The sequence below is a fragment of the Peromyscus leucopus genome, chromosome 1 (assembly GCF_004664715.2).
Source record: "Peromyscus leucopus breed LL Stock chromosome 1, UCI_PerLeu_2.1, whole genome shotgun sequence".
NCBI lineage: Eukaryota > Metazoa > Chordata > Mammalia > Rodentia > Cricetidae > Peromyscus > Peromyscus leucopus.
Genome location: NC_051063.1, coordinates 150,574,472 through 150,601,282, shown reverse-complemented (window position 1 = coordinate 150,601,282; position 26,811 = coordinate 150,574,472). Strand labels below are relative to the sequence as shown.

The 26,811-nt window shown below is 39.2% G+C and overlaps 1 protein-coding gene across 1 annotated transcript; it reads right to left on the bottom strand.

Moving 5' to 3' along the window:
- Window positions 1-1,133: 1,133 nt before the first annotated feature.
- On the bottom strand, window positions 1,134-26,811 carry LOC114709004 (zinc finger protein 709-like). The gene is made up of 5 exons (XM_037209092.1): window positions 26,735-26,811; window positions 26,165-26,360; window positions 6,642-6,768; window positions 6,395-6,455; window positions 1,134-4,478 (listed from the first exon to the last, which is right to left on the bottom strand). Exons 1-5 carry the CDS (start codon window positions 26,809-26,811, stop codon window positions 2,285-2,287), a joined length of 2,655 nt encoding a protein of 884 aa, XP_037064987.1. The 3' UTR covers window positions 1,134-2,284.

The window sequence follows — 26,811 nt, the reverse complement described above, 5'->3', positions numbered from 1 at the left end:
TATTTAGTAAAAGCATTTCAAATTGCAACATTCAGCAGGTCTTGTGTGTGAGCTCGGGTGCTTCGGGGAGCTGTTACTTGGCATTGTGTGGCATGACATCACATGCAATACACTTGTTGCATGAAGAGAACAAAGTGGAGGTACAGTTAAATCACATGATGCAACATGAATGAATGTTGTCAGAGACATATGAGAATCAATGCACATATAAGTATGAACTTCTAATGACTGTGTTCAAAGCTTTTAAATGTTACCAGTTGTTTTTTAAATCTCAGTTATTGCAACCTAGTAAGAAATCATGAGCCACAGGATAAAAATCTGTGTCCAACCACAAGACTTTTTGTGGACAATTTCATATCCAAATCAAAACAAACTGTCCCAGTCCCACTGGGCTTATGGCAAGCTGATAAAGCAGCTAGTTCTATTTCAAAAGTCTCCAATCATAAAGAAACCATAGAAGGAAAGTAAGAGCCCAGAAAAATTCAGTAAAGGGATCAGCAGAAACAATTATACACCTTAATAGATCCTTCATACTTTTGAAAGCTTGAACTCAATACCAAAAGATTTCCATTAACATAGAAATGTTCATGGTGTTTTACCTGCTTACAAAAAGTCAACAGTGAAAAACACCATTCAAGGACACTACCATGTATTTATTTCGGAAAAGTGAGACTTTCTCAAGAACTTCAACAGGTCCCTCACAAAGGACTGCTGAAGAAAGAACTGTCATCAGTTCTACACATTTTCCTGTTCCTGAAAACTTTCTATGACAGATGTGAAGGTGCAAGGTAACAAGCTGTTATGACCTGGTTATTCCAGGTTAATAGGTACTGTTACCCAAAGATTTTTTTCTATATATATATACAGTCTCTCAGTATGTAATCAGTGATAGCTACAAACACCAACCTCCTGCATCAGTGCTCTAAATTATACCTTTTTTCACAAACAATTAAAAAAATACAATGCAAAAATTATAGAATAACCATACAAATAAATAATTTTAAATAATCATAAAATGGTTACATTTTAAGCAGTGTTATTACAAAAATGAAAGTTTTTTTATAATTACGTGTATAATTTTAAAATTATACAGTGTAAAAAGTTATAAGCAAATTTATTCTTTAAGAAAACATTAATATACTATCAACTAAGTCTATAGTGTTGATAAAGTTTACAGATTAATTTGTCCTATGACTTTATATTCACTTAAAAGTCTCTGATAGAACAAAATCTAGTCCTAAAAACTCTACTCACAATAAGTGCTCTTCATTGGTAGAACATTTATTTTTATGCCAAATCATTTGTTTGACACATATTTACTGGTACCATGCCTAAAATATGCAATAAAGTAACATTCCATAGACTAGAGGAGTCTTGAAGTCATACCATATAGCTTAAGTGTATGGTAGTCTACACTATAAGAATACACTATGATTAGGACATTGTCTAATAATCTTTATCACCAATTATGTCTGCTGCTAAAAGTACATGTCTACACTTAGAAAACCTTCGTCTCAATGTTTTATTGCAAAAGAAGCAGAAATTCATCACCTAGGGACCTTCTTACTTCTCTTGATGGTGGGAGTGGGAATCAAACTAGAAGACCAGTGCTGAACAAATGAGCTACTTACCTATCTTTTTTCCAATTTTTATTGAGAGTGGTCTCATTAAGTAGTTTGGACTTACTATCTCCTACTTCAAAACCAAAGTACCCAAGAGTACAGATCTGCACAATCAGATGCTGCTGGGATCTTCTTCAAACTCAAATCACTGGTGAACACTAGACATTTACAAATTACACAGCTTTTCATTCATGCTATGACACGTTGAACATGATTTGCTTCAGTGTTCACATAAATTTGTAGATTCTTCTCCCAGTTGGAGTTATCACATGATTTTTAATGTAATTAAACTATGAGCTTTTACTTTTTTTTTTTACTTTCCAAACTGCAGCAGTTTCAGCCCAATGCCTGTTTTATAGGACCACCTTCATGGCACATTAGCTTAAGTATTTGAGTAGATGTTTGAGAAATGAATATTTGGTTTAACACCAGATATTTTGATGTCTTCAAATGGAACTAAAGATCTTAAGATATATCTTAGATTCACGGAATTTTCTCCAGTGAGTCCTCCCAAGCTTTCCATAGCAAGCAAGCAAACAAATCCTAAAGCCTTCATTTGTTTTATATTCATTAGCTCTTTTCCCAGTACTTCCACATATTTGAAGAGAACTAGAAATTCTAAACATTCTTGCATGTTTGTTTGCATACATAGGGGTTTTTCCTTAGGTATGCGTTTTTCCATGTCTTTGAAGGGAGCAGTAACGTGTAAAGGCTTTACCACAGTCTTTGCATTCATAGGGTTTCTCTCCAGTGTGAGATCTTTCATGAATTTGAAGTAAATATGGATAAATGAAGGACTTACTACATTGTTTACATTCATAGCGTTTTCCTCCAACATGAGCGATTTTATGCCTCTGAAGAGAACTATGACTTATCAAAACTTTACCACACTGTTTACATTCATAGGGTTTTTCTCCTGTATGAATTTTTTCATGCATTTGAAGGGAACTATGACTTCGGAAGGCTTTATCACACTGCTTACATTCGTAAGGTTTTTCACCAGTGTGAGTTCTTTCGTGCATTTGAAGGAAACAGGGATAAAGAAAGGCTTTACTACATATATTACATTTATAGAGTTTCTCTCCAGTATGAGACCGCTCATGCATTTGAAGGTAGCATGGATAAATGAAGGACTTACCACACTGTTTACATTCATAGGGTTTCTCTCCAGCATGAATTCTTTCATGTCTTCGAAGGGAACTTTGACTTCTGAAGGCCTTACCACACTGTTTACATTCGTAGGGTTTTTCTCCAGTGTGAGTTCTTTCATGTAATTGAAGAGAACTTGAACAACTGAGAATTTTACCACACTGTTTACAGTCATAGAAACCACTATGAGTTTTTTCATGTATTCGAAGGTAACCAGCACTTTTGAAGGTTTTACCACATTCTTCACATTCATAGGGTTTTTCACCAGTATGGGTTCTTTCATGTGCCTGAAGGAGACTGTGACATCTGAAGGTTTTACCACACTGTGTACAGTCATAATGCTTTTCTCTAGCATGAGCTCTTTCATGTAATTGAAGGGAACTGAGGCTTTTGAATGCTTTACCACATTGTACACATTCATAGGTTTTTTTCCCACTATGTATTCTTTCATGTCTTTGAAGGAAAGAAGGGCAAATAAAGGCTTTACTGCATATCGTACACTTATAGGGTTTTTCTGCAGTATGAGACTTCTCATGTTTTTCAAGTAAATACTGATAAATGAAGGACTTACCACATTGTTTACATTCATAGGGTTTTCCTTCAGCTTGAGTTTTTTCATGTGCCTGAAGATTACTGAAACGTCTAAAGGTTTTGCCACATTGTTTACATTCATAAGATTTTTCTCCAGTATGTGCTCTTTCGTGTACTTGAAGGGAATTGGAAGAACTGAGGGTTTTGCCACATTGTTTACATTCATAGAAACCACTATGAGTTTTTTCATGTATTCGAAGATTACTGAGACTTTTGAAGGCTTTACTACATTGTTTACAAGCATAAGGTTTTTCACCAGTGTGGGTTCTTTCATGTACTCGAAGTAAACTATGATATCTGAAGGCTTTACCACATAGTTTACATTCATGGGGTTTTTCACCAGTGTGAATTATTTCATGTACTCGAAGATGACTGAGACCTCTGAAGGCTTTACCACACTGCTTACACTCATAAGGTTTTTCTCCAGTATGGGTTCTTTCATGTAGTTGAAGGGAACTTGAGCAACTGAGAGTTTTCCCACACTGTTTACACTCATAGGGTTTTTCTTCAGTGTGAGTCCTTTCATGTACTCGAAGGTAACTGAAACCCCTAAAGGCTTTTCCACACTGTTTACACACATAGGGCTTTTCTCCAGTGTGTGTTCTTTTATGTAACTGTAGGGCACTAGAACAACTGAGAGTTTTACCGCACTGTTTACATTCATAGGGCTTTTCTTCAGTGTGACTTCCTTCATGTATACGAAGGTAACTCAGGCTTCTGAATGCTTTGTCACATTGTTTACATTCATAGGGTTTCTCACCAGTGTGTGTTCTTACATGAACTTGAAGTAAACATGGATAAATGAAGGACTTACCACACTGTTTACATTCATAGGGTTTTTCCCCAACATGAGAAACTTTGTGCCTTTGAAAGGAATTTTGATCTTTAAAGTCTTTACCACACTGTTTACAAGCATAGGGTTTTGCTTCACAGTGAGTCCTTTCATGTCTTTGAAGGAAAAAAGAACATAGAAAGGCTTTACTACAGATCTTACATTTATAGGGTTTCTCTCCAGTGTGGGATCGTTCATGTAACTGAAGAGAACTCTGACCTTTGAAGGTTTTGCTGCACTCCTTGCATTCATAGGGCTTTTCCCTGGTGTGAGTTCTTTCATATCTTTGGAGGAAAGAGGGGCATAGAAAGGCTTTACTACAAATATTACATTTATATGGTTTCTCCCCACTGTGAGACCTTGCATGTAATCGAAGGGAACTATGACCTCTGAAAGCTTTACCACATTGCTTACACTTGTAGGATTTATCCCTTGTATGAGTTCTTTCATGTCTTTGCAGGAAAGAAGAACAACGAAAAGTTTTACTGCATATGTTACATTTGTAGGGTTTCTCTCCAGTATGAGATCTTTCATGGGTTTGAAGTAAATAGGGATAAATGAAGGACTTACCACACTGTTTACATTCATAGGGTTTCTCCCCACCATGAGCTATTTTATGTCTTTGAAGGGAACTGTGGCTTCTCAGAGCTTTACCACATTGTTTACATTCATAGGGTTTTTCTCCAGTATGAGTTCTTTCATGTACTCTAAGATTACTGAGACCTCTAAAGGGCTTAGCACATTGCTTATATTTATAGTGTTTTTCTCCTGTGTGGGTTCTTTTGTGTCTTTTCAGAAAAGAGGAACAAAGAAATGCTTTACTACATATCTTACATTTATAAGGTTTCTTTCCAGTATGATACCTTTCATGCATTTTAAGTAAATAAAGATAAACAAATGACTTACCACATTGTTTACATTCATATGGTTTTTCTGCAGCATGAATTATTTCATGTCTTTGAAGGGAATTGTGACCTTGGAATGCTTTACCACACTGCTTACATTCATATGTTTTTTCCCCTGTATAAATTATTTCATGTCTTTGAAGGGAATTTTGACATCTGAAAGCTTTACCACACTGTGTACAATCAGAATGTTCTTCTCCATTAGGAGTTCCACTGTGAAATGGCAGGTAATTGAAAGAACTTAGAGTGGTATCACATGATTTACATTCAGAAGGTTTGTCTTTGATGTGAGTTCCTCCATGAATGCAAAATGAACTGGGACAAATAAAGGCTGTTTCATATTGATTGTACTCATGAGGCTGTTCTCCACTGTGAATTTGCTGATATATTCCACATGAACTCAAAAAACCAAAGGATTTTGAATATACCTCATATTCATAAGTTCCACTCACAGTGTGGGCTCCCATGTACATGTGAATAGTTGTGAGAGAATTGGAGTTATACTGCTTCTTTCCATATTCCTCAAGCTTATGTGTATATCCAAGGTGAGATATGATGCTCCTATTAAAGGATTAATGATACATGAAAATTTTCCCATACAAATTACATTTACATAGTTCCACTCAAGTAGAAATTTCTGGACTTCTATTGATATTTGATATTTTGGAGGTTTCTCTAAATGGATTATCTTCTTTACTCTCATAGATCAAATCTAGCATTTGACTTGTGTAAACACTGACAGGCACATTACTAGTGGTTACTTCAATAATGACTATTTAGTCATTAGTAGGTCCACTATTCCCTAAATCATAGAAAGCATGCCTTCTGTATTATTTAATTGTTCTCAAACTAAATGGATTAGTGATTCTGCAATATGACTCTTAAAGCTATTCTTAGAACAGAAAAGGTCATACATACACTTTTCTCAGTACTGTTTCCAAGTGAATTGTTTTTCAAATCTAAACAGCTTTCTTACATGGAATTACATATCTTTGTGAAATTATTCTTTTTTTTTTTTTTTTTGGTTTTTCGAGACAGGGTTTCTCTGTGTAGCTTTGCGCCTTTCCTGGAACTCACTTGGTAGCCCAGGCTGGCCTCGAACTCACAGAGATCCGCCTGCCTCTGCCTCCCAAGTGCTGGGATTAAAGGCGTGCACCACCACCGCCGGGCATGAAATTATTCTAATGGTGAATAATTTAAATTTGTGTTTGCTTTGCTTACTTTATTCATAAATTTTCATAACATATTAAGATTCTCTCAAAAGATATTTTCTCACACTAATGCATGTAATTTACCTTAGATTTCTCCCAGGATGTTTATACTGCTCTTCAATGGTCTGGTATTCTGATTTGAATCCTAAAATGAAGATGCAGAAAATTTTTTATAAATTATTAGAAACTACAAAAAAAACCCCTAAGTTTCTAGGGTTAATGCACATTGTACTCATGCCTGTCACATAATTCTTCCCTTTCCACATTCCAAATTATAGAATGAAGGAACACTTGTCTAATTGACCAAGTAAAGGAATGTCAAAATTCTTACCCACAGAAGCAAGGTTACTGCAGGTTTCCAGCATCACATTAATGTATAGGTTCTTCTGAAAAGGATCCAGCAAAGTCCACTCTTCCTGGGTGAAGTTCACAGCCACATCCCCAAATGTCACTGCGTCCTAAAATATCCCATATGCATGCATAAGAAAATGGATGAAACTGACAGTACTATGGATAACTGATAAGATGTTTGTGTAATTCTGCAGTCTCTATATGTTTATTCAATGACAGAGAAGTTCTAATGCTACAAATGACATATTTAGGCAGGAAATGGTGAAGTAGGAACATTCCTCTCATTTCTACATCCAAGGGTTGGAGTGTGCTACTGGGATACCTCAATTTCTTATTCTAGAATGGATTATTTAATACCTGTGATAACAAAGTCCTACTACTGTAGTGCATTCCTGTTGAGCTCCTGGCCTGGTTCCAGAGAAGTAGCACCTAGCCCTAATCCTTCCTTTGTTTAACCACAACTTTTGTTTCTCTTACCTTTTGTTTCTCTTATCACCCTAGGTGAATCTTGTCTGAGAGTCAAGGATCAGAGAGTCCTCCAAGGATCAAAGGCCTATGCAAAACTTGGTTCAGGAAATGCAGAAGACCATGGTACCTAATAAATCAAGTAATTTGCACTTGGCATTTGGTCTCTGGGAGTTATTTTTAGGGTGCTTTGAAGGTACGGAAATTAATTGGCTAAACTGTAATGGAAAGAAATAAAAATGCCATAGGTGAAGGGATAGTGCTTTAGTCCTTCAAGGCTGGAACCCCCTGCAGCCATGAAAGGCTATATTCATTCTTAAGATGCCTTTGAGTCTTTATTCCATGGATCTGCATGAACCTACACACCCATGTCACAACACAAAGTTACATACTATATATAATGTACAAAATAGAATACAGTCAAGAGGTTGCTTTTTCTTAGCACTTCCTAGGAGTTTTACTGATATAAGTAAGTGCACCTAAGATTCTAGGAGACATTACAAACAGAAATGGTAATACTAGTCACTTAGTCTAAATGATTTAGGGAAACATTTAGCATGCTGTCTTTCTGAATGTTCAATACACAGCAATAATGAAAGAACCCATCTACACAATACACTTAGGCTAACAAGTTGTCAAAACTTGTTAAATGGGGAACTGCAAATGTGTTGTGACTACATCAAAGGAAACATTAGAATCTCAAAAGCAGGTTACACTCAGCTAAATTTAATAAAGCAATAAATGAGAAATAATCAGTAATTATCTCAAAAGAACAATTTTTAAAATTTTCATATAGTCCATGATAATTCCACATATAAATATAGTATGTATTGGTCATATTTACCCGCAACTACCTCTTCCACTCCCTCTGTACCCCTCTTCCCAACACATGCCCCTCCTATCTTCATGTTCTCTTTATTTTTTTGTTTTGCTTTTAAAGATTTATTTATTCTAATTTTATGTGTATGGATATTTTGACTATGTGTATTTACCACAGAGATCAGATGAGAGCATCAGATCCCCTGGAACTGAAGTTTTGGACAGCTACCATGTGAGTGCTAGGAACCAAACCTCTGTCCTCTGTAAGAGCAAAATTGCTCTGGGCCAGCTCTCTAGCCTTTGTTTTTCTTTTTGTTTTTGTTACCCACTAATTCCAATTAGTGCTACCTGAATGTATATCAACAACTTACTAGTTAGTGGCCATATACTGAAAGAAAAATTAATCCTTTCCTCTAGCAGCTATCAATTGACAATAGTTCCTCAGTGAGCTGAGCCTCATTGGTCAAAGATTTCATGCTAAAATTATTGACTGGCTTGATCTTATGTAGGTATTATATAAATAACCATAGATGCTATGAGTTCATGAATCCGTGTTATACCTAGAAGATAGCATTCCACAGCTCTCCTCCACACACTCCGGCTCCTACATTCTTTATAACCCTTCTTTGGTCATGTTCCCTGAGTTGCACTAATAGAGAGCAACTTTCTAATATCCATTCAGTAAACATCAAAGGAAATAGAACAATCAGATGGTGCATATTTTTACAAGAACTCAAAGCAGTTGGGTATGTTACAATCTGTAGTTCCAGGTACTGGAGAACCTGGGATGTAGGATCACTTGATCCAGGAGCTCAAAGCTTACCTGTAAAGATTCCTATCTCAGGAGGGAGAAAGAGAAGAGAAACATGAAGACAGTGTCACTAAAATGCCAGCTTTTCTAAATTTTAACTTTATAAAAATCTTAACTCAGATTCTTAGTAGTCACCAAAATCTACATTTTCAAACAAGTGTCTAGCAATTGTCAAAGTCTTCTGAACAATAGTATGATGACTTGTCTAACAAAGATGAAAGATATTTCAAACACATTGCAGACACAAAGAGCCAAAAGTAAAATCAAATTCTCAGAATTTATCAGGCCACCAATTGGAAACTAATGTTTAGTAACTTAATATACAAAAGGAAAGTCTGAAGAAAAACAACTTATGCTGTAAATTTTACTACTCAACAAGATGTCATGTCATTGACTACACATCTGCCTATATACATACTTGACAAGCTAAGACCAAATCACTTCCCCCTTGACATTTTTCTTTTTCTTGAGGTAGGATCTCTATATATAGCCCTAGAACTCTCTATGTAGCCCAGGTTGGTCTTGAACTCACAGAGATCCTCTTGCCTCTACTTTCCTTTTGACTCTTATCAAAAAACTCCACTTCTTTTCATTGGTATACTCCCATCTCTGGGAACACACCTGCTGCTTCCATGAAGTATTTCAATGAATTCTTTGTCTCTTTATGTCTTGGTAAATTATCTTTATTTGTCTGTGTTATCATTCCATACACTTACATAGTAGTATGATGGCTTATCTTGGGACTCTCTTTGTTACTGTTCCATTGCCATGGAGAGATACCATGACCAAAGTAACTCTTCTAAAAGAAAGCATTTAATTGGGCCTTGCTTAGAGTTTGAGAGGATGAGTCCATTATCATCATGGCAAGATGCATGGTGACAGGTAGAGAGAGCAGTAGATGAAAACTTTACATCCTAATCTTCAGGCAGCAGTCAGGGAGAGGTGGTCCTGGCGTGGCCTTCTGAAACCTCAAAGCCCACCTCCAGTGACACACTTCCTCCAATAAGGCCACACTTTCTAATCCTTTTAACCTTTCTCAAATAGTTCCACTCCTTGGTAACTAACCATTTAAATATATGAGCCCATGGGCCCATTCTCATTACAACTATCACAAGAACTCTCTTCTTGCCTCCCTTGCCTTCTCAATTCAACTGATGGTACCTGGCTGAGATGGCTCTCCAACAAGACCTAAAGGATTTAGGAGCATGATTCCAGTTCACTGTCTCCCATCAAGGCACATACAAACTAAAGCATTTTGTTTGGCTTCCTACAGAAAACCTTCCTTATACAGACACTGACAAAAGCAACTCTCTGATGGGAACTTAAGATGAAGAAAAAAGGAGGACAGCCTGCTATAACCCATGACTAAATGGCTACCTTTTTCTGAAATCACCTCACTCCCTACCTGTGGTATTTTCTCTATTCACTCTATTCCTTTACCCACATACATTCTCCTTCACATACTCATTCAAGAGCTTCACATAGGAAACTCAGGAAGCAAGAAAAAGTCATATCCTCTTCCTCAGGAAATATTCTTCTAAATGAGGTATCCAATGAGGACTCTGGCATCATCCACATATGTGGCTCATTTCTTGTGTCTGATCTGTCCTTCAGCACTGTGATTTCTTCCAAATTAAAATCTTTCATCCTGGAGGGAGATGCCTTAAGTCTCAGGAGTTAAAAATAAGTTCCATAAATGTACCAGATTCATAACTACTGGTGTACTCCTGAGAATTAAGTAGTTTTTGCTGAGACATAGTGGCCTAATACTTTGTCTTACATGTATGTATTTACATACCACCTCCTCTGAGTTCAGAAGAGGAGGCAGATATAATCTAAGAGCTGCAGGAAGGCATAGAGTATTGTATAGCAATTTCTACCAAGTTGACAGATTCCATGCTGAAGGGAGGTTCAAGACTCAGGAAGTGCTAACTTTCATAATGCTGGAAGGTGCTATGCAGATCACAGTGGGAGAAAATACATCAACAGTATTTCTCCAGCCAGTCCTGCATGCTACAATATCTACCTGCCAGGCTCACTGGTACAATAGTGGCATAAAGGTTACAGAGTAACCAACTGCTTTTGAACTGGATCTGTGGCCTGTCCTACAGAAATTCAGATGCAAGTATAAACCTGGTTAAACGCTCTTGGCTCAGAAGGTTACAAGCCCTTGGAAGGAAGCTATTATTGTTGTTCATGCCTCTGCCTATAAATTAATTCTGCCTCTAACCTTGACCAGAGAAGCTGCTCTCAGTAGTAGTCAGCAGTTAAGCAAAAACTCATAACTTTTCAAAGTGTCTAAGCCTAAACAGGATATCTATATCAACTTCCCCAAAACACAGGGAACATCATAGAAGTATGAAAAGACTAAGGGGCTGGAGGGGTAGGGAAGAGTACTCTCTAATGATGTCTTTGAAACATGACATGACCACTGTACCCATATATTCACTGTAGCTATGAGTACCTGCACAAGATCAACTCAGCATCCCAGCAGACAACACTAATTGGACTCAGTAAGTTATTGACCCCCAACCCCCCCAAAAAAAGAAAACAAAAGGACACAAAGAGGAAAGGGTGACTTGTTGATGGTTCCTGGGGGAATCTGGGATTCCTGGAGGGAGAGAAGGAGGTGCATATAATCAAAATGCATTGTTTACATTTATGAATTTGTGAAAGAATAAATAAAAGATATTCCATTTAAAAACAGAAAATCAGAAAAATTTCAATTTAAACATTCCATTCTAGAAGGAGGCTCATTAAGACTCAGGAAGTAAGCAACACACAAGACTCTGAAACTCACCTTTTGATCACCAGTTCACTGAACACAAGCCATAAGGTCATTAATAACTGAGAGGCTTGAGATCCAGAAAATCCAAACCACAAGATGAAAGGGATGAATGATAGGGTTCACACATGTCTCCAACAATTTCATATTTCCCACAAATCATAGGAAATCTATGAGTTCCATCTACAGGATGAAGAGATGGCCAGTGGTTAAGAGCACTGGCTGTTCTCTCTTCCAGGGGACCTGGGTTCAATCTCCAACACCCACATGGCAGCTCACAACTGTCTTTAACTCAATTCCAGGGCATCTGACTCCCTGATATAGGCATACATGCAGGCAAAACAACAATGTACACAAAATAGAATAAATAAATCATTAAAAATTTTACTCCTTTATAAAAAAAATTTAAAAGTTCCATTTTAGGCTACCATACTCAGGTAGAAGGGAATTCTTTTGGGATAAATGAACTATTCCTGTTCTACTTGTTACCTGCTAAGACATTTCAGCAATGAATACCCAAAGATGCCTGGTAATAAGTGTCCTATAGGGCCATATCCCAAACCAAAATTGGAGGGTAAGTGGGAGCAGAACTGACCCTCTCCTTCAGAGTGGGATGGGTCATTTGAAATTTAAAAAAGAAAAAGAAAAAAAAGAAAAGACCTCATATTCAGATCAAACTTGAAAACCAGCAAATGTCACTAACTCTGATCCTGAAGTATGACAAGGGTGTCTCTTCTTTGAGAAAGGTCAGGAACCTGAGGTTGTAGAAGCTCCCATGCTCACCATGCCTATGATAAGCCTAGGATAACCCTACATTTGGCAAAGATTATGACTACACTGCCAATTCATGAACTGCATTATTCTCCCTAACTTTTCTGACTTAACGTTTTAGTCCCCAGTCCTCCTCACTGGCATGAATAGCTAACATACTTCATTTCCCACTTTACACCTACAGGATATCTTTTCATTCTTTTTTCTTCTTTCTTATCAAGCTGTTTGATTCCTCTACAAGGTAGAGCCTCACATCCCAGTTCCAGGGACACTTACAATATTTAGTGGCTCCAGAGGCCTTAGGGCATTCTTAACACAGTATTCTATGTCCAACAAACACCAGGAACCCCAAACACTCTCCCAAAACTATCTATAACAAATACTTAGAGCATGAACCCATTATGGAAATCAATTTGAGGATTCCTCAAAAAAACAAAACAAAAAAAAAACATTAAAAATAGAATTACCATATGAACAGCTGTGTCACTCCTGGGCATAGAGCTCCACACACTACCACAGAGATATTTGCACTCTATGTTCATTGCTGCTCTACTCACTATATCAAAGAACTATAACCAACCATCAGTAGATGAATGGGTAATGAAAACCTGTTAAGATGTATAAAATGGGGGCTGGAGAGATGGCTCAGTGGTTAAGAGCACTGGCCACTCTGGCTATCCTTCTAAAGGACCAGGGTTCAATTCCCAGCACCAACATGGCAGTTCACAACTGTCTGTAACTCCATTTTCTGGAGATGTGGCATCCTCACACAGACATACATGCAGGCAAACCCCAAATGTACATAAAATACACAAACAAACACACAAACAAAAAAGATGTATAAAATGAAACACTATTCAGCCTAAAGAAAAATAAAATTTTGAGGAAATGGATTGAGTTAGAATGTATACTATTAGGCAAGGTCACACAATCTTAGAAAAAGAAAAAAAAAACATGTTCTCCCTCATATGTTGATCCTAGCCTATGATGTATATATGTAAGTAATGTAAACAAATATATCTATGGTTACAGTATAGCATGTAGAAAGAACAAGAAAGAGTAAATATTAAGTGATGAGGAAGATTGGAATGCAGGTTAAAAGACACTGGGATCATGAAAGAAGTTACATAGCTTATTATTTTTTTAATTTATCTCTGTCATGAATTTTCTGCAGGGGAGGAGGGGAAGCTGGTGGGACTTTTATATTTTTATGGGACTAAAAATATACTTACTAGTGAAAGTATAAAATCCAATGTGAAGTTCCACAGCTTCAGAATGGTTATTGCAACCAAACTTGACAACCTGAGTTTGATCCACAGGACCTCCTTGGTTGAAGAAGAGGAACAACTTCTTTGAGTTGTCCTCTTACTTCTACACACCCATGCTTGCATGCACAAACACAAACCAATAAATAATGTAACTTTTAAAATGTTAAAATGTTTAACTCTAGGTTAGTGGTTCTTAACCTGTGGGTAATGACCCAGATGGGGCGGCATATCAGATATTTATTTTACAATTCTTAACAGTAGCAAAATTATAGTAATGAAGTACCAACTAAATAATTTTATGCTTGTGGGTCACCACAATATGAAGAACTGTATTAAAAGGTCATTAGGAAGTTAAGAACCACTTTTGGTGGTTTGAAAGAAAATGGTCCCTAAAGGGAGTGGCACTATTAGGAGGTGTGGCCTTGTTGGAGAAGATGTGGTCTTACTAGAGTATGTCACTGTAGGGGCGGGCTTTGGGGTCTCTTCTCAAGCTTCACTCAGTGTCTACAGTCAGTCAACTTCCTGCTGCCTTCCTGCATAATGCCATGTTCCCCATCATGATGATAATGGACTGAACCTCTGAAACTGTAAGCAACTATCTCAATTAAATGTTTTCTTTGTAAGAGTTGACGTGGTCATGGTGTCTCCTCACAGAAATAAAAAATCTTAACTAAGACACCACTGCTCTAGATAGTGTTACAAATAGGACATGCTATGGAAATATCTCCCAATTTCTATCATGGACCTTTACACTAATCTTCCAGGTGGTATTTGCAACTGCTTTTCCAAGTGAACACAAAGTATCTCTCACAAGCACAAAGCAATCAGATTGTTCATCACCTCATCCCCTAGTAGTAGCTAAAGATTTCCCTCTGGAAAAGGGATTGAAGTTAAGCTCCACTTAGACCAGTGGCTCTCAACCTTCCTAACACTGTGACCCTTTAATATAGTTCCTCATGTTGTGGTGATCCCAACCATAAAATTACTTCATTTTTACTTCATAACTGTAATTTTGCTACTGTTATGAATTACAACATAAATATTTTTGGATACAGAAGTTTGTCAAAAGGGTTGTAACCTACAGGTTGAAAAGCACTGCCTTAAACAGGAAAAGGAGGAACAAATGTTAGATCACGAGGCTAGTCATCTAGCACAGGTGACCTTTTCCCTAAATGGACAAATAAACAAGATAAGATGAATACAGTTTATGGGATTCCTAACTGGTTCATCTCCCAATGCATTCAACACTGACCAATTCTGATTAAGGTTACTTAGGTCTGCATCCAATTCCTACTGTAAGACCCATAAAAGACTACTGGGTACAGCAAAACATACATACACATACATCCCTACCACTCTTAGGAGTTCTTTCTCATTTTTTTTCCTGAATAAATCTGCATTTACTTTTGTTCACTCCTTGTCCATGTTTCCTTACTCTTCTTGGTATAAGACAAGAACTCAGAAAGTACTGGCTCTGGATGGTTTTGGTGACCATTAGTATCTGGCATCCTATCCTCCTGAGTTAAGTGGCACTCTCAAAATATCTGCATCAGAATTATAAACAGGAAATCAACACAGAAAACCAACAACAGCAAAACTTGGTTCCTTAAAAAAAAAAAATCAATAAAATTAATAAGTCTATTCCAGGACAACCAGTGCTAAATAAAGAGACCTTGTCTCAGAGGAAAAACAAAAACAGCAAGAAAAATTAACTAGCCTAGTCAAACTAGGAAAAATGACATAGAATTATCAATTAAAGAGTAGCCACTGGGGCTGGAGAAGGGCATAGTGATTAAAAGCCCTTACTATTCTTACAGAATACCCAGGTTTAGTTTCCAACATCCTTGTAGAAGCTCACAATTGCAAGTAACTCTAGTTCCAGGGAATCTAATGGCCTCTTCTGAACTCCAAGGGCCCCAGCAATTATGTATTACACACACACACACACACACACACACGCACACGCACACGCACACACACACGCACACACACAAACACATAAACATATACATATTCTGACCATCATTAACATGACAATGTAAAATAACATAAAGAAACACAATGAATGATTTCTTAACAAAAAGTTAGTAAAGCAGATGAAATAAGCAAATTCTTTGAAATGGAACCTTCTACCAAAAAAAGCACACAAATAGAGATGGCTGGATTAATAGGCCTATGTGTATTAAAAAAGGTAGTAAATAATGAATAACTATTTTAAAAAAATGATATACAAGATCTCAGCCATAAATTCTTCCAAACACTTAAGAACTAGAAATATAAAATTCTGTATAATGTCTTACTGAGAAACAAGTTCCTATTTAAACTATGAGGTAACCATGACTAGAACATAAAAACACACAGACACACAAAAAAAGAAAAATTACAATCACAAAAAAAAACTGTAATAAAGATTAGCAAAATAAGCCAGTTGGGAGGCAGAGGCAGGTGGATCTTTGAGTTCGAGGCCAGCCTGGTCTACAAAGAGAGTTCCAGGACAGCTAGGGCTATACAGAGAAACCCTGTCTCGAAAAAAAACAAAACAATAAAAAAGATTAGCAAAATAATATACTACTAGCTGGGTGTAGTGTGGCTCTTGCCAGTAAAGCACTCTGGAGGTTGAGGCAAGAGGATTGTTATAAATTCAAGACCAGATAAGGGTACATAGTAAGAGAATTCCATGTCTACCAGGGCTACAGAGTAGGAGCTTCCATGAAAAAGAAAAAAAAAAAAGGCACTGGAGAGATAGTTTGATGGTTAAGAGCATTTCCCGCCCTTCCAGAGAATCCAAGTTCAGTTCCCAGCACCTACATGGTAGCTCACAATCATCCCTAATTCCAGTTTCAGGGGACCTGAAGACCTCTTCTGGCTTCAGAGAGTGCTAGGCACATACATGGTGCACATACACACATGTAGGCAAACACTCATACACATAAAAAAATTAAATAAATATTTAAAAAGCAACAAACAGGGGGCTAGAGCATCTAGCATCTAAGAGGACTAGCTGCTCTTCCAGGAGACCTGGCTTCAATTCCCAGCAACCACACAGAAGGTCACAACTATCTGTTAATTCTAGACTTAGTGGATTTGATGCCTCTGGAAACTCCAACTTTACCAGACATGCAGGAGGTGCATAGACATACATGTGGACAAAAACCTTACACAAAAATAAATAAATACAATTTAAAACAAAAACAGCTGGAGGTGTCAGCCAACACGGTAAACCTCAGCACTCAGGAAGCAGAAGGCAGATCTCCAAGTTTAAGGCCAGCTTGGGCTACATAGTAATACCTTATCTAAAACAATAACAATAACAAAAAGTATATACCACAATAAAGCATCAGATTGAAGGCCAATTCATGTTTCAAACTCCAGACTGTGGGTAAAGTAAGATAGTAGTTCAAAGATTTGGGTTTTATCCCAATCAACTGTAAAAGTAGAAGAAACTCCTGGTCAAAAGAATAGGATTTCTGATATGGGTGGAGACCTAACATTTCAGTTGGGCTGGTTCATTCACTTTGGCTAAGGGACCACCCCTAGGAAAATGGGCTGAATAACTAGTTCTTTAATGAGATATTGTAATTTTTCCTCCCCAGAATCCCTTCCGCTAGTGCAGGAGCTTACAGACTCTGATGAACCAGCCTCCCTCTAATTTAGGCTTAAAACTAGGTTCATTCCTGTTTATGATTAAACCCTTTTTTCTCAAAGACTGGGCCTTAACTACAAATGGCTCTGTACTGCCTGTTCCAGGAAATTGCATCCATTGTTTCAAAAAGTTACAATCATCTTGTAATCTTACCTGGATTTGAAAAGGTTGTTATGACTACATGTTGTTATGACTATCTTGTGTGACCAACTACCAATCATGTCTTTGTTTCAGGAGGTTGTTATGACTAACTTGCTATGCTTATGTTCAGCTCTTGTAACCCTGCCTATTCTGCCTGCCAACTAGGCGTTTAGAAAGCCCCTAAGTTGTTTTCCTCATGTCCAATGATGACCTCTGGAATGCCCCCTTAGGGGGAGGTGGCCCATATACACAAATTTAAAAAAGCTTGCTTTAATTCATTTGGTCATGGTGATTTGCATCAGTGGTCTTTCTCCTTGTATCTTTGGGATTAGCAACCAGACTATAGCCACAAAGGATGGTAAATCTGCCAGCTTTTCTGAATTGTAGTCAGAAAAACTAATTTTTCCTATCTCTTCTAAGCATGCTTTTCTTAAGAGTCTGGGCTTCTGATCACATTGGCACAGGAGAACACTTCCTAAATATAACACCAGTAGCACAGACACTGATAGCAACAATTAGTAAATGGGACCTCCTGAAACTGAGAAGCTTTTGTAGACAGGGTCAATAAGACAAAACAGTAGTCTACAGAATGGGAAAAGATCTTCACCAACCTCACATCTGACAGAGGGCTGATCTCCAAAATATATAAAGAACTCAAAAAGCTAGATTTCAAAATACTGAACAACCCAATTAAAAAATGGGCTACAGAGCTTAACAAAGAATTCTCAACAGAGGAATCTCAAGTGGCTGAAAGACATTTAAAGAATTGCTCAACATCCTTAGTCATCAGGGAAATGCAAATCAAAACAACTCTGAGATACCATCTTACACCTGTCAGAATGGCTAAGATCAAAAACACTGAAGACAGCTTATTTTGGAGAGGATGTAGAGCAAGGGGAACACTCCTCCACTGTTGGTCAGAATGCAAACTTGTACAGCCCCTCTGGAAATCAGTATGGCAGTTTCTCAGATAATTGGGAATCATTCTTCCTCAAGACCCAGCTATACCACTCTTGGGCATATACCCAAGGAATGCTCAATCTTACCACAAGGACACATGCTCAACTATGTTCACATTGGCACTATTCATAATAGCAAGAACCTGGAAACAACCTAGATGCCCCTCAACTGAAGAATGGATAAAGAAAATGTGGCACATATACACAATGGAATACTACTCAGCAGTAAAAAACAATGATAGCAAGAAATTTGCAGTCAAATGGATGGAACTAGAAAATACCATCCTGAGTGAGGTAACCCAGACTCAGAAGGACAAACATAGTATGTACTCACTCATAAATGGATAGCAGATGTGAGGGAAGAGATGGCCAGACTGCAACTGACAGCTCCAGAGAGGCTAGCTAGCAGGGAAAGACTATAGGAGGGACACATGGGTGACCCAGCGAAGGAGAAGTGGAGATCTACATGAGCAGACTGGGTGTGGGGAGGGGGGTGGCAGAGGGCAAGGAGTGGGGAATGAGAACATAAGGAAATGGGAGGGTCAGGCTGGAACAGGGACAGAGTGGGAGGGCAGGGAGGGAGATACCATGATAGATGAGGACATCATGGGAATAGGAAGAGGCAGTGTGCTGGGGAGGCTCTCAGGAACCCACAAAGATGACACCACCTTGGACTGCTGGCAGTGGTCCAGAGGGTGCCTGGACTGGATTATTCTGGTGATCAGTCTAGCGAATACCCTAACTATCATCATAGAGCCTTTGTCCAGTGACTGATGGAGACAGATGCAAAAATCCACTGCCAGGTGCCAGGCTGAGCTCCAGGAATCCAATTGATGAGAGATAGGAGGGGTTCTACAGGTGGGGAACGTTGAGATCATGATGGGAAGAAGTACAGAGATGACTGGCCACACTGTTGGATGCCCATGAACTGTAGACTAGTGTCTGTGAAGCCCCCACGGGACTGAACTAGGGCCTTGGGATACGGAAGATGGTTGTTTGGCTCAAACTGTTTGGGGAACACCCAGGCAGGGGGATTGGGATCCATCCCTGGTGTATGGGCAGGCTTTTGGGAATTCGATGCCTGTGGTGTGGCACCTTGCACAGCCTTGGTACAGTGGGAAGGGGCTTGGACCTGCCTAGGCTCAGTGTGCTGGGCTCGGCTGACTCCCCATGGGAGACCTTGATTTGGGGAATGTGGGGATGTGGGGTGGATTGGGAGGAGGGGCTGGGAGATGGGACGAGGGAGGAGGAAGGGTCTGTGGCTGGTATGTGGAGTGAGTAGAAATTTTCTTAATAAAGAAAAATGGAAGAAAAAAAAGTCTGGGCTTCCCTCTGCCAGCATTTCGGGGTTTCTTTCTCTTAAGCTACCTTCCTGTCACATGGCTGCTTGTCTGCCATGTGTCTGATCTCCATGTCAGCTTCAGTCACTTGTCTTTTTTACTTCTATTTGTCTCCTCTAGGCAGCAATTGAAGCTTTATGGTTTGTATGACTTCAGATTTTTCTTTTAAACTCTAATAAAATTGTCCTTGTGCTCCATTTGAGTCCATTCTTAAATTATTTTGCTGAGTCCAAAATTCCCAAAAGTGGGCCCCAATGTTCCTTCTGTATCATCTGGAAACCACTAGAGGTTCCTAGAATTCCACTAACATTTGGAGGTACACAAATTGATTAGTGCTGAAGCCTCTCTGAGAAGAAATAAGCCTTATCTTTCTCTGCTCTCTGGAAGAAGAAAGTCTCTCGTTTTTTTCTTCTCAGGATTTTGTGGCTGACTGATGACCACATGGTGGGAGGTAAAAAAGTACTACCTTCTCTGGGCACATGATTCTTCCTTCTTTTCCTCTCCACTATTTTTCTCTCAGAGGACATGAAAGATTAGATGAGACTTAAAATAAGGGAGAACAAACAGAAAGGCTTGGTGTGGTTAAATCTAACTGCCTTATACAATGTAAAACAGTTGCTTTTCTAACAGGGTAAAAATACCACACACTGAGGTTTGAAACAGGATTAGCTATTTTATTTTAACAAGTTAGTTTCACAGGTGTAAGGAGCTACAGAGGTAGACCTCATCCAAATCCCCCAGAATGTTAATTTCTGACCTCTATGCTATCTTGGTCAGAGACCACACTAGATTCTCGGCCTTTTAGTTAAAGGACCCACCCTCATAGTCACATATATTTTGTAAAGGAGTTTCTGAGTAGTCATTTCTTAAGCTTTACTGTATATATGGAATTGGAATGACTGTTGCCTAGAAACCTAGAGTTGGAATGATTGGTTCCAAATGTACAAATTAAATATACTGACAATGAACCTCCTGGCATTAGACTCATTGAAGTTCAAACCAAGTTGACAAAGTAAATCTCAACCAAGTTTACATTCTCACCTCTTCTTGGATCACTGCCTGCATTGACACCTGGAGGATTCCCCTCAGTCCACCACCATATACATGGACAGTTGCTATGCTTTTACAACTTGTATGTCCACAGTATGATCTATAAAGAAAGTGAGCTTCTCACCAACGGAGAAAAAGACATTAAAAGCAAAGAAAAAAATCTAGACCCTCCTAGAAGCTATATGGCTTCCCCTATAAATTGCTGTCCTCTACTGCCAGGCTGCTGAACTAGCTGCCCTAAGACAAGTGGGGCCTATGGATATTCTGGTGAGATAACACAACCCACTGCTGCCTGAGACTCCATGGTAAAAAAAAAAAATGGATAACTCAAACCCACTAGTTGATGAAGGACATAAGAGGGAAAGATCATTGTCCCAGAAACAACTGGTAAGGCTCTGGTAACTGACCTTCATCAGGCTATTCATCTGGGGTCCACAAAATTTTGTGAATTGTTCAAACCAAGGTATTTATACCTTGACCGGACAGCCTAGCACAGGGTATCTCAGTCAGATGCCAGGTTTGTGCTCAAGTAAATCCAAAACTGAGAGCCTTTACCCAGAAGGATTTCTGAATGAGAGACTAAAACCCAGGCAAACTTTGGGAAAACTGACTTCATGGAGGATAAGGGGAGGTGGGGGAGGAATAAAAGTATTTCCTAGTTTTTATAGATACCTTTTTGAGCTGTGAAGAAACTTTCCCAACTTGGACTGAAACTCCTCAAATAGTAGTTTTAAAGCTACTCCAGAAACTGGTCTCCTGATTTAGCCTCCCTCTAGCATTGAGGTCCAGTAAAGTCCTAGTTTTCATAGCTAAAACCTCTCAATTAATAGTAAAAACTTTAGGGATAGACTGGAAACTTCATTATACATCTAGACCTCAGAGTTGTGAGGAGGACATTAAAAGAAACTCTAACAAACCTCTCATTAGAATCCAGCAAAGTAAAGATAAACCTTCTTCCTTTGTTTAGCTTTGGACCCTCTGCACCCTATATAGGGAGGGATTCATACTCTATGAGATTATATTTAGAAGACCATTCCCACTGCTTCCCAGGCTCAGAGACCAGTAAGGAATGTAACAGACCCTCAAATTTTAGAAGGCCCCGAGCTCTTACCACAATTGACTCCATTATGGAAGTACCATTTAGGCCATAAAGCTCAGCACACAGACAGAACAACCTGCAAAAATGAAAACAAAGATCTAACCCATGAAAGTCCATAGTGCTGGGAAAGTCTCTGCATATACTAACGTTGTTTTTGGCTTCTGTAGTTCCACTTCTGGCTAACTGTTCTTGTTAACTGAAGTAGGTCAACCCAGAATATGGTTTTAATGTTTAAAAGATCATTCTGAGAAAAGGCTCAATAGTACATTGGGATCCTGAATACCCAATGCAGTCACTGGCTAGCTAATAAAGACTTTCTATTTCCTTAAACCTATGTCCAAGAAGTCTTCTCTGGTGGATACCCCACAACATCACAAGGTTGGAGAGGCTAATGGGTTAAGAGCCTTTGATGCTCTTGCAAATGATCTGGATTCAGTTCTCAACAACCACATGGAGGCCAGAAACTAACTCTAGTTCCAGGGGATCTAATGCCTATGTGGCACATACATGCATTCTGGCATATACTCATAAATATATAATCTTAAAAAGACAAAACCTATGCTGCAAAACATGGACAAGATGTATAATGTCATAGTGAGCAGAAATAAATAAAATTCTTTGACCACAGAAAATCCCTAGACCCAACAAAAATGCAAGGAACCAAAAATTATAGCAGCCATTATCCTAGCACTTGCAAGGCAGAGGCAGGCATATCAGAAAGTTTCTGGACAGCCAGAGACACAGAGTGAGATCCTGTCTCAAAAAAAAAGCAAACTTGTAAAATTACTAGAAAAATGATCTATTATTTCCCTGCATATCTGCAGTGAACATTTGGGCATTAATTTAAAGCTTGCATTCCCACTGCTGGTGGGAATGCAAGCTTGTACAACCACTTTGGAAATCAATATGGCACTTTCTTAGAAAATTGGGAATCAATCTCCCCCAAGATCCAGCTATACCACTCTTGGGCATATACCCAAGAAATGCTCAATCATACCACAAGAGCACTTGCTCAGCTATGTTCATATCAGCATTGTTTGTAATAGCCAAAACCTGGAAACAACCTAGATGCCCTTCAACTGAAGAATGGATAAATAAATTGTGGCACATATACACAATGGAATACTGCTCAGCAGAGAAAAACAATGACATCATGAGGTTTGCAGGCAAATGGATGGATCTAGAAAAAATCATCCTGAGTGAGGTAACCCAGACTCAGAAAGACAAATATGGTATGTACTCACTCATAGGAGGATACTAGATGTGGAACAAGGATGACTGGACTGCTACTCACATCACCAGTGAGGCTACCTGGAAAACAGGACCCCAAGAAAGACACGAGGATCACCCAATGATGGAGAAGTGGCTGAGATCTACAAGAACAACCTGGACATGAGTGGGAGCAATGAAGGGCGAGGGTCGAGGGAAAAAGAGCAGGAGATCCCAGCTGGATCAAGAACAGAGAGGGAGAACAGGGAATAAGAGACCATGGTAAATGAAGACCACATGAGAAAAGGAAGAAACAAAGTGCTAAAGAGACCCACAGAAATCCACAAAGATACCCCCACAAAAGACTGCTGACAATGGTCGAGAGACAGCCAGGACTGACCTGCTCTGGTGATAGGATGGCCAAACACCCTAATAGTTGTGCCAGAATCCCCATCCAAGGACTGAGGAGTCTGGATGCAGACATCCACGGCTAGGCCCCGGGTAGAACGCCGGGGAGTCTAATTTGCGAGAAAGAGGAGGGTTTATATGATCGAGAATTGTTGAAGCCAGAATTGGATAAAGCACAGGGACAAATAGCCAAACGAATGGAAACACATGAACTATGAACCAAAGGCTGAGGGGCCCCCAACTGTATCAGGCCCTCTGAATAGGTGAGACAGTTGATTGGCTTGATCTGTTTGGGAGGCATCTAGGCAGTCGTACCAGGTCCTGGGCTCATTACATGAGTTAGCTCTGTGAAACCTGGGACTTATGCAGGGACGCTTGGCTCAATCTGGGAGGAGGGGACTGGACCTGCCTGGACTGAGTCTATCAGGTCGATCTCGGTCCTGAGGGAGGCTTTGCCCTGGAGGAGGTGGGAATGGGAGGTGGGCTGGGGGGAAGGAGAGGGGGGCAGGAAGGGGGAGAACAGGGGAATCTGTGGCTGTTATGTAGAACTGAATGGTATTGTAAAATAAAATAAAATAAATTATTCAAAAAAAGCAAACTTGTAAAATTACTAGATAAATGATCTATTATTTCCCTGCATATCTGCAGTGAACATTTGGGCATTTATTTATTTATTTTTTTATTTTTTTAGATTTTATTTATTTATTATATATACAGTATTCTGCCTGCATGTGTCCCTGCAGGCCAGAAGAGGGCATCAGATCTCATTACAGGTGGTTATGAGCCACCATGTGGTTGCTGGGAATTGAACTCAGGACCTCTGGGAGAGCAGTTGGTGCTCTTAACCACTGAGCCATCTCTCCAGCCTGGGCATTAATTTAAAAGCATCATTTATACAGCCCCAACGATAACAGGTGTTAGAAATACATGTAACTTTAAAGGCCTTTAATGAAAATCTATAAACACAAACTTTAAATTCTTAATTAAAACATTTAATTAATAGAAACATTCCAATTGTAGATAGAAATCCTTAAAATTAAAAAAAGAAATCTCAGTTTGAGAACACAGGGCTCAAGAGATGACTCAGCATGTTAAAGGTGTTTAGTGCCAAATCTGAACACCTGAGTTTGACACCTTGGACCCATATAGTATAAAGAAAGAATTGATTCTCTCAAGTTGTCTTCTGATGTTATACATGCTCAGTAGTGTGCCTATCTACAAACATATATACACAAATAAATGATTTTTAAAAGATTTATAGATTCAACACAATCTGAAAAAAGTCCTACTTACATTAATAACAAAATTGATTGTATGGGTAATATGGCGGGGCAAAAGCAGTAGTTCTCAACCTTCCTAATGCCGCAACACTTTAACATAGTTCCTCATGTTGTGGTGACCCTCAACCATAAAATTATTTCGTTACTACTTCATAACTGTAGTTTTCCCACTGTTATGAATCGTAATGTAAATGCAGGATATCTAATAGGAGACCTCTGTGAAAGGATCATTCAACCACCCTGAAGTGGTCATGACCCATAAGTTGAGAACCACTGGGTTAAAGATATGGCTAGGCAGTTAAGAGATCTTGTTCTGGCAAAGGATCACTACTGGGTTCCTAGCACTCATGGTGGCTCACGACTATCTAACTCCAGCTCAAGGGGATTTAATGCTATCTCTGGCCACTGAGGGCACCAGACATATGTAAAATGCAGACAGAAATGTAGGCAAAACATTCAAACACATAAGATAAATCTTAAAAATAAAGTTATGTGTGAAAGGGAAAACTATCAAAATGGTGAAAACATGGGACTGGTATGTAGCACAGTTGGCAGAGTTTTCCTAGCACCTGGAAGTCTTGGGTTCCTTTCAAAGCACCACATAAAACCAGGCATGGTTGACACATAACTTTAATCTTTAGCTCTTAAGGTGAGTGAAAAGAGAAAGATCAGAAGCTCAAGGTTACCCCAGTTACAAAGTGAGTTTGAGGCTAGCTAGACTTGAGTTATGACTGTCTATCTCAAAAGAAAAGAAAAAGGTCAACACACTGGAACAGTACACTCACTTACTACCATCATCTAATTTTAAAACTACCATAAAAACAATCTACTTCTGGCGGGCATGGTTGACGCATAACTTTAATCACAGGCAGAGGCCATCCTGGTCTACAAAGAAAGCTCCAGGAGAGCCAAGACTCCATAGAGACCCTATCTCAAAAACCAAAATAAACGTTCTACTTCACAATAAACAGATGAAGAAAAAATTCAGAAATAAATATGCAAAAATACGAACTGTTTTTTACAAAGGAGCAAAGGAAATTGAATTTCCTTTATTAACTAACAGTGGACCACCTTAACATCTATATGTAAATATATTAATGACAGACTTTATAACCTCCACAATAACAACTCTAAGTACATCCTAAACCTAAATATGAAATGCGAACTGCAGAACCTCTTAAAGATAACTCAGAGAAGCTAGACCCTGTAACACATGCACACCTCCTGAGGTCCCACACCAAAGTGACGTCACCGACAAGGATAGTGAGAGTGGTGGAGCCTCCTGCCATGGTGCTCAGCACTCTTCGCTGACACAGCCTGAGGGGCGGAGCTGACCACAGCCAAGGAGCCCTGGGACACAGCTCCTGCTACAGCCTCGAGGAGGATCCGCTACTCGGGCTCCCGGCGCTCAGCCCGCTGCTCCACCCGGTCTGGGGACAGTGGCCCCTCGCTCACCATGACCAGCTTCCGAGTTTGCCGGTGCTCTCCTCCCAGCTCCTGGCAGCGGCGCTCAGATCGCAGCCCACGAAGCACCTCACTAAGCCTAAAGCCGCTCCGCTGTTTGGCGGCGAAGAACCCGGCTCTCTGCCCAGTAGCGCCCCTTATTGGACAGCCTGTCTGGCTTCTCTGATTGGCTAACGAGATCTGAGTGCTAGGAGCAGTTCCATTGCGGAGGGAGTGGAGCCATGGAGACACAGATAGCCACAACCCCCAAATTACAGACATACAAAATTACAGACATGCGGGAGCTGTGGGTAGATTTGCTTTTAAGAACTTACTCCTGCCCTCTAAGGCTGGCTCTTCTGTCTTATATTCCATAGGCACAGAGTCGTTCATGTGCACTGTCCACTACACAAAATGGCCAATTCAGGGATCGCCTTGCCTCACAGTGGGGATTTTTACACGTAAAAAAAAAAAAAAATTAAAATTTTTGACTACGTGTATTTAATTAAAATAAAAACGTAGGAGAAGCACTTGTGTGCCACAGCGTGTGGACAGAAGGCAATTGGCTACAGTTGGCTGTACCTTTCTACCATATGGTTCCTGGGGACTGAACTCAGTTCATAGGGCTTAGCCGCCTGCACTTTTACTAGCTGAGCCAT

What these genes read in the sequence shown, in the direction of transcription:
- LOC114709004 (XM_037209092.1), bottom strand. Translation starts at nt 26,811, where the DNA reads ATGGCTCAGCTAGTAAAAGTGCAGGCGGCTAAGCCCTATGAACTGAGT. An exon ending in AAACTCGGAAGCTGGTCATG is followed by an intron (nt 6,769 to 26,164) that starts GTGAGCGAGGGG and finishes GGGATATTTTAG; the next exon opens with GACGCAGTGACATTTGGGGA. An exon ending in CAGTAACCTTGCTTCTGTGG is followed by an intron (nt 6,456 to 6,641) that starts GTAAGAATTTTG and finishes TCTTCATTTTAG; the next exon opens with GATTCAAATCAGAATACCAG.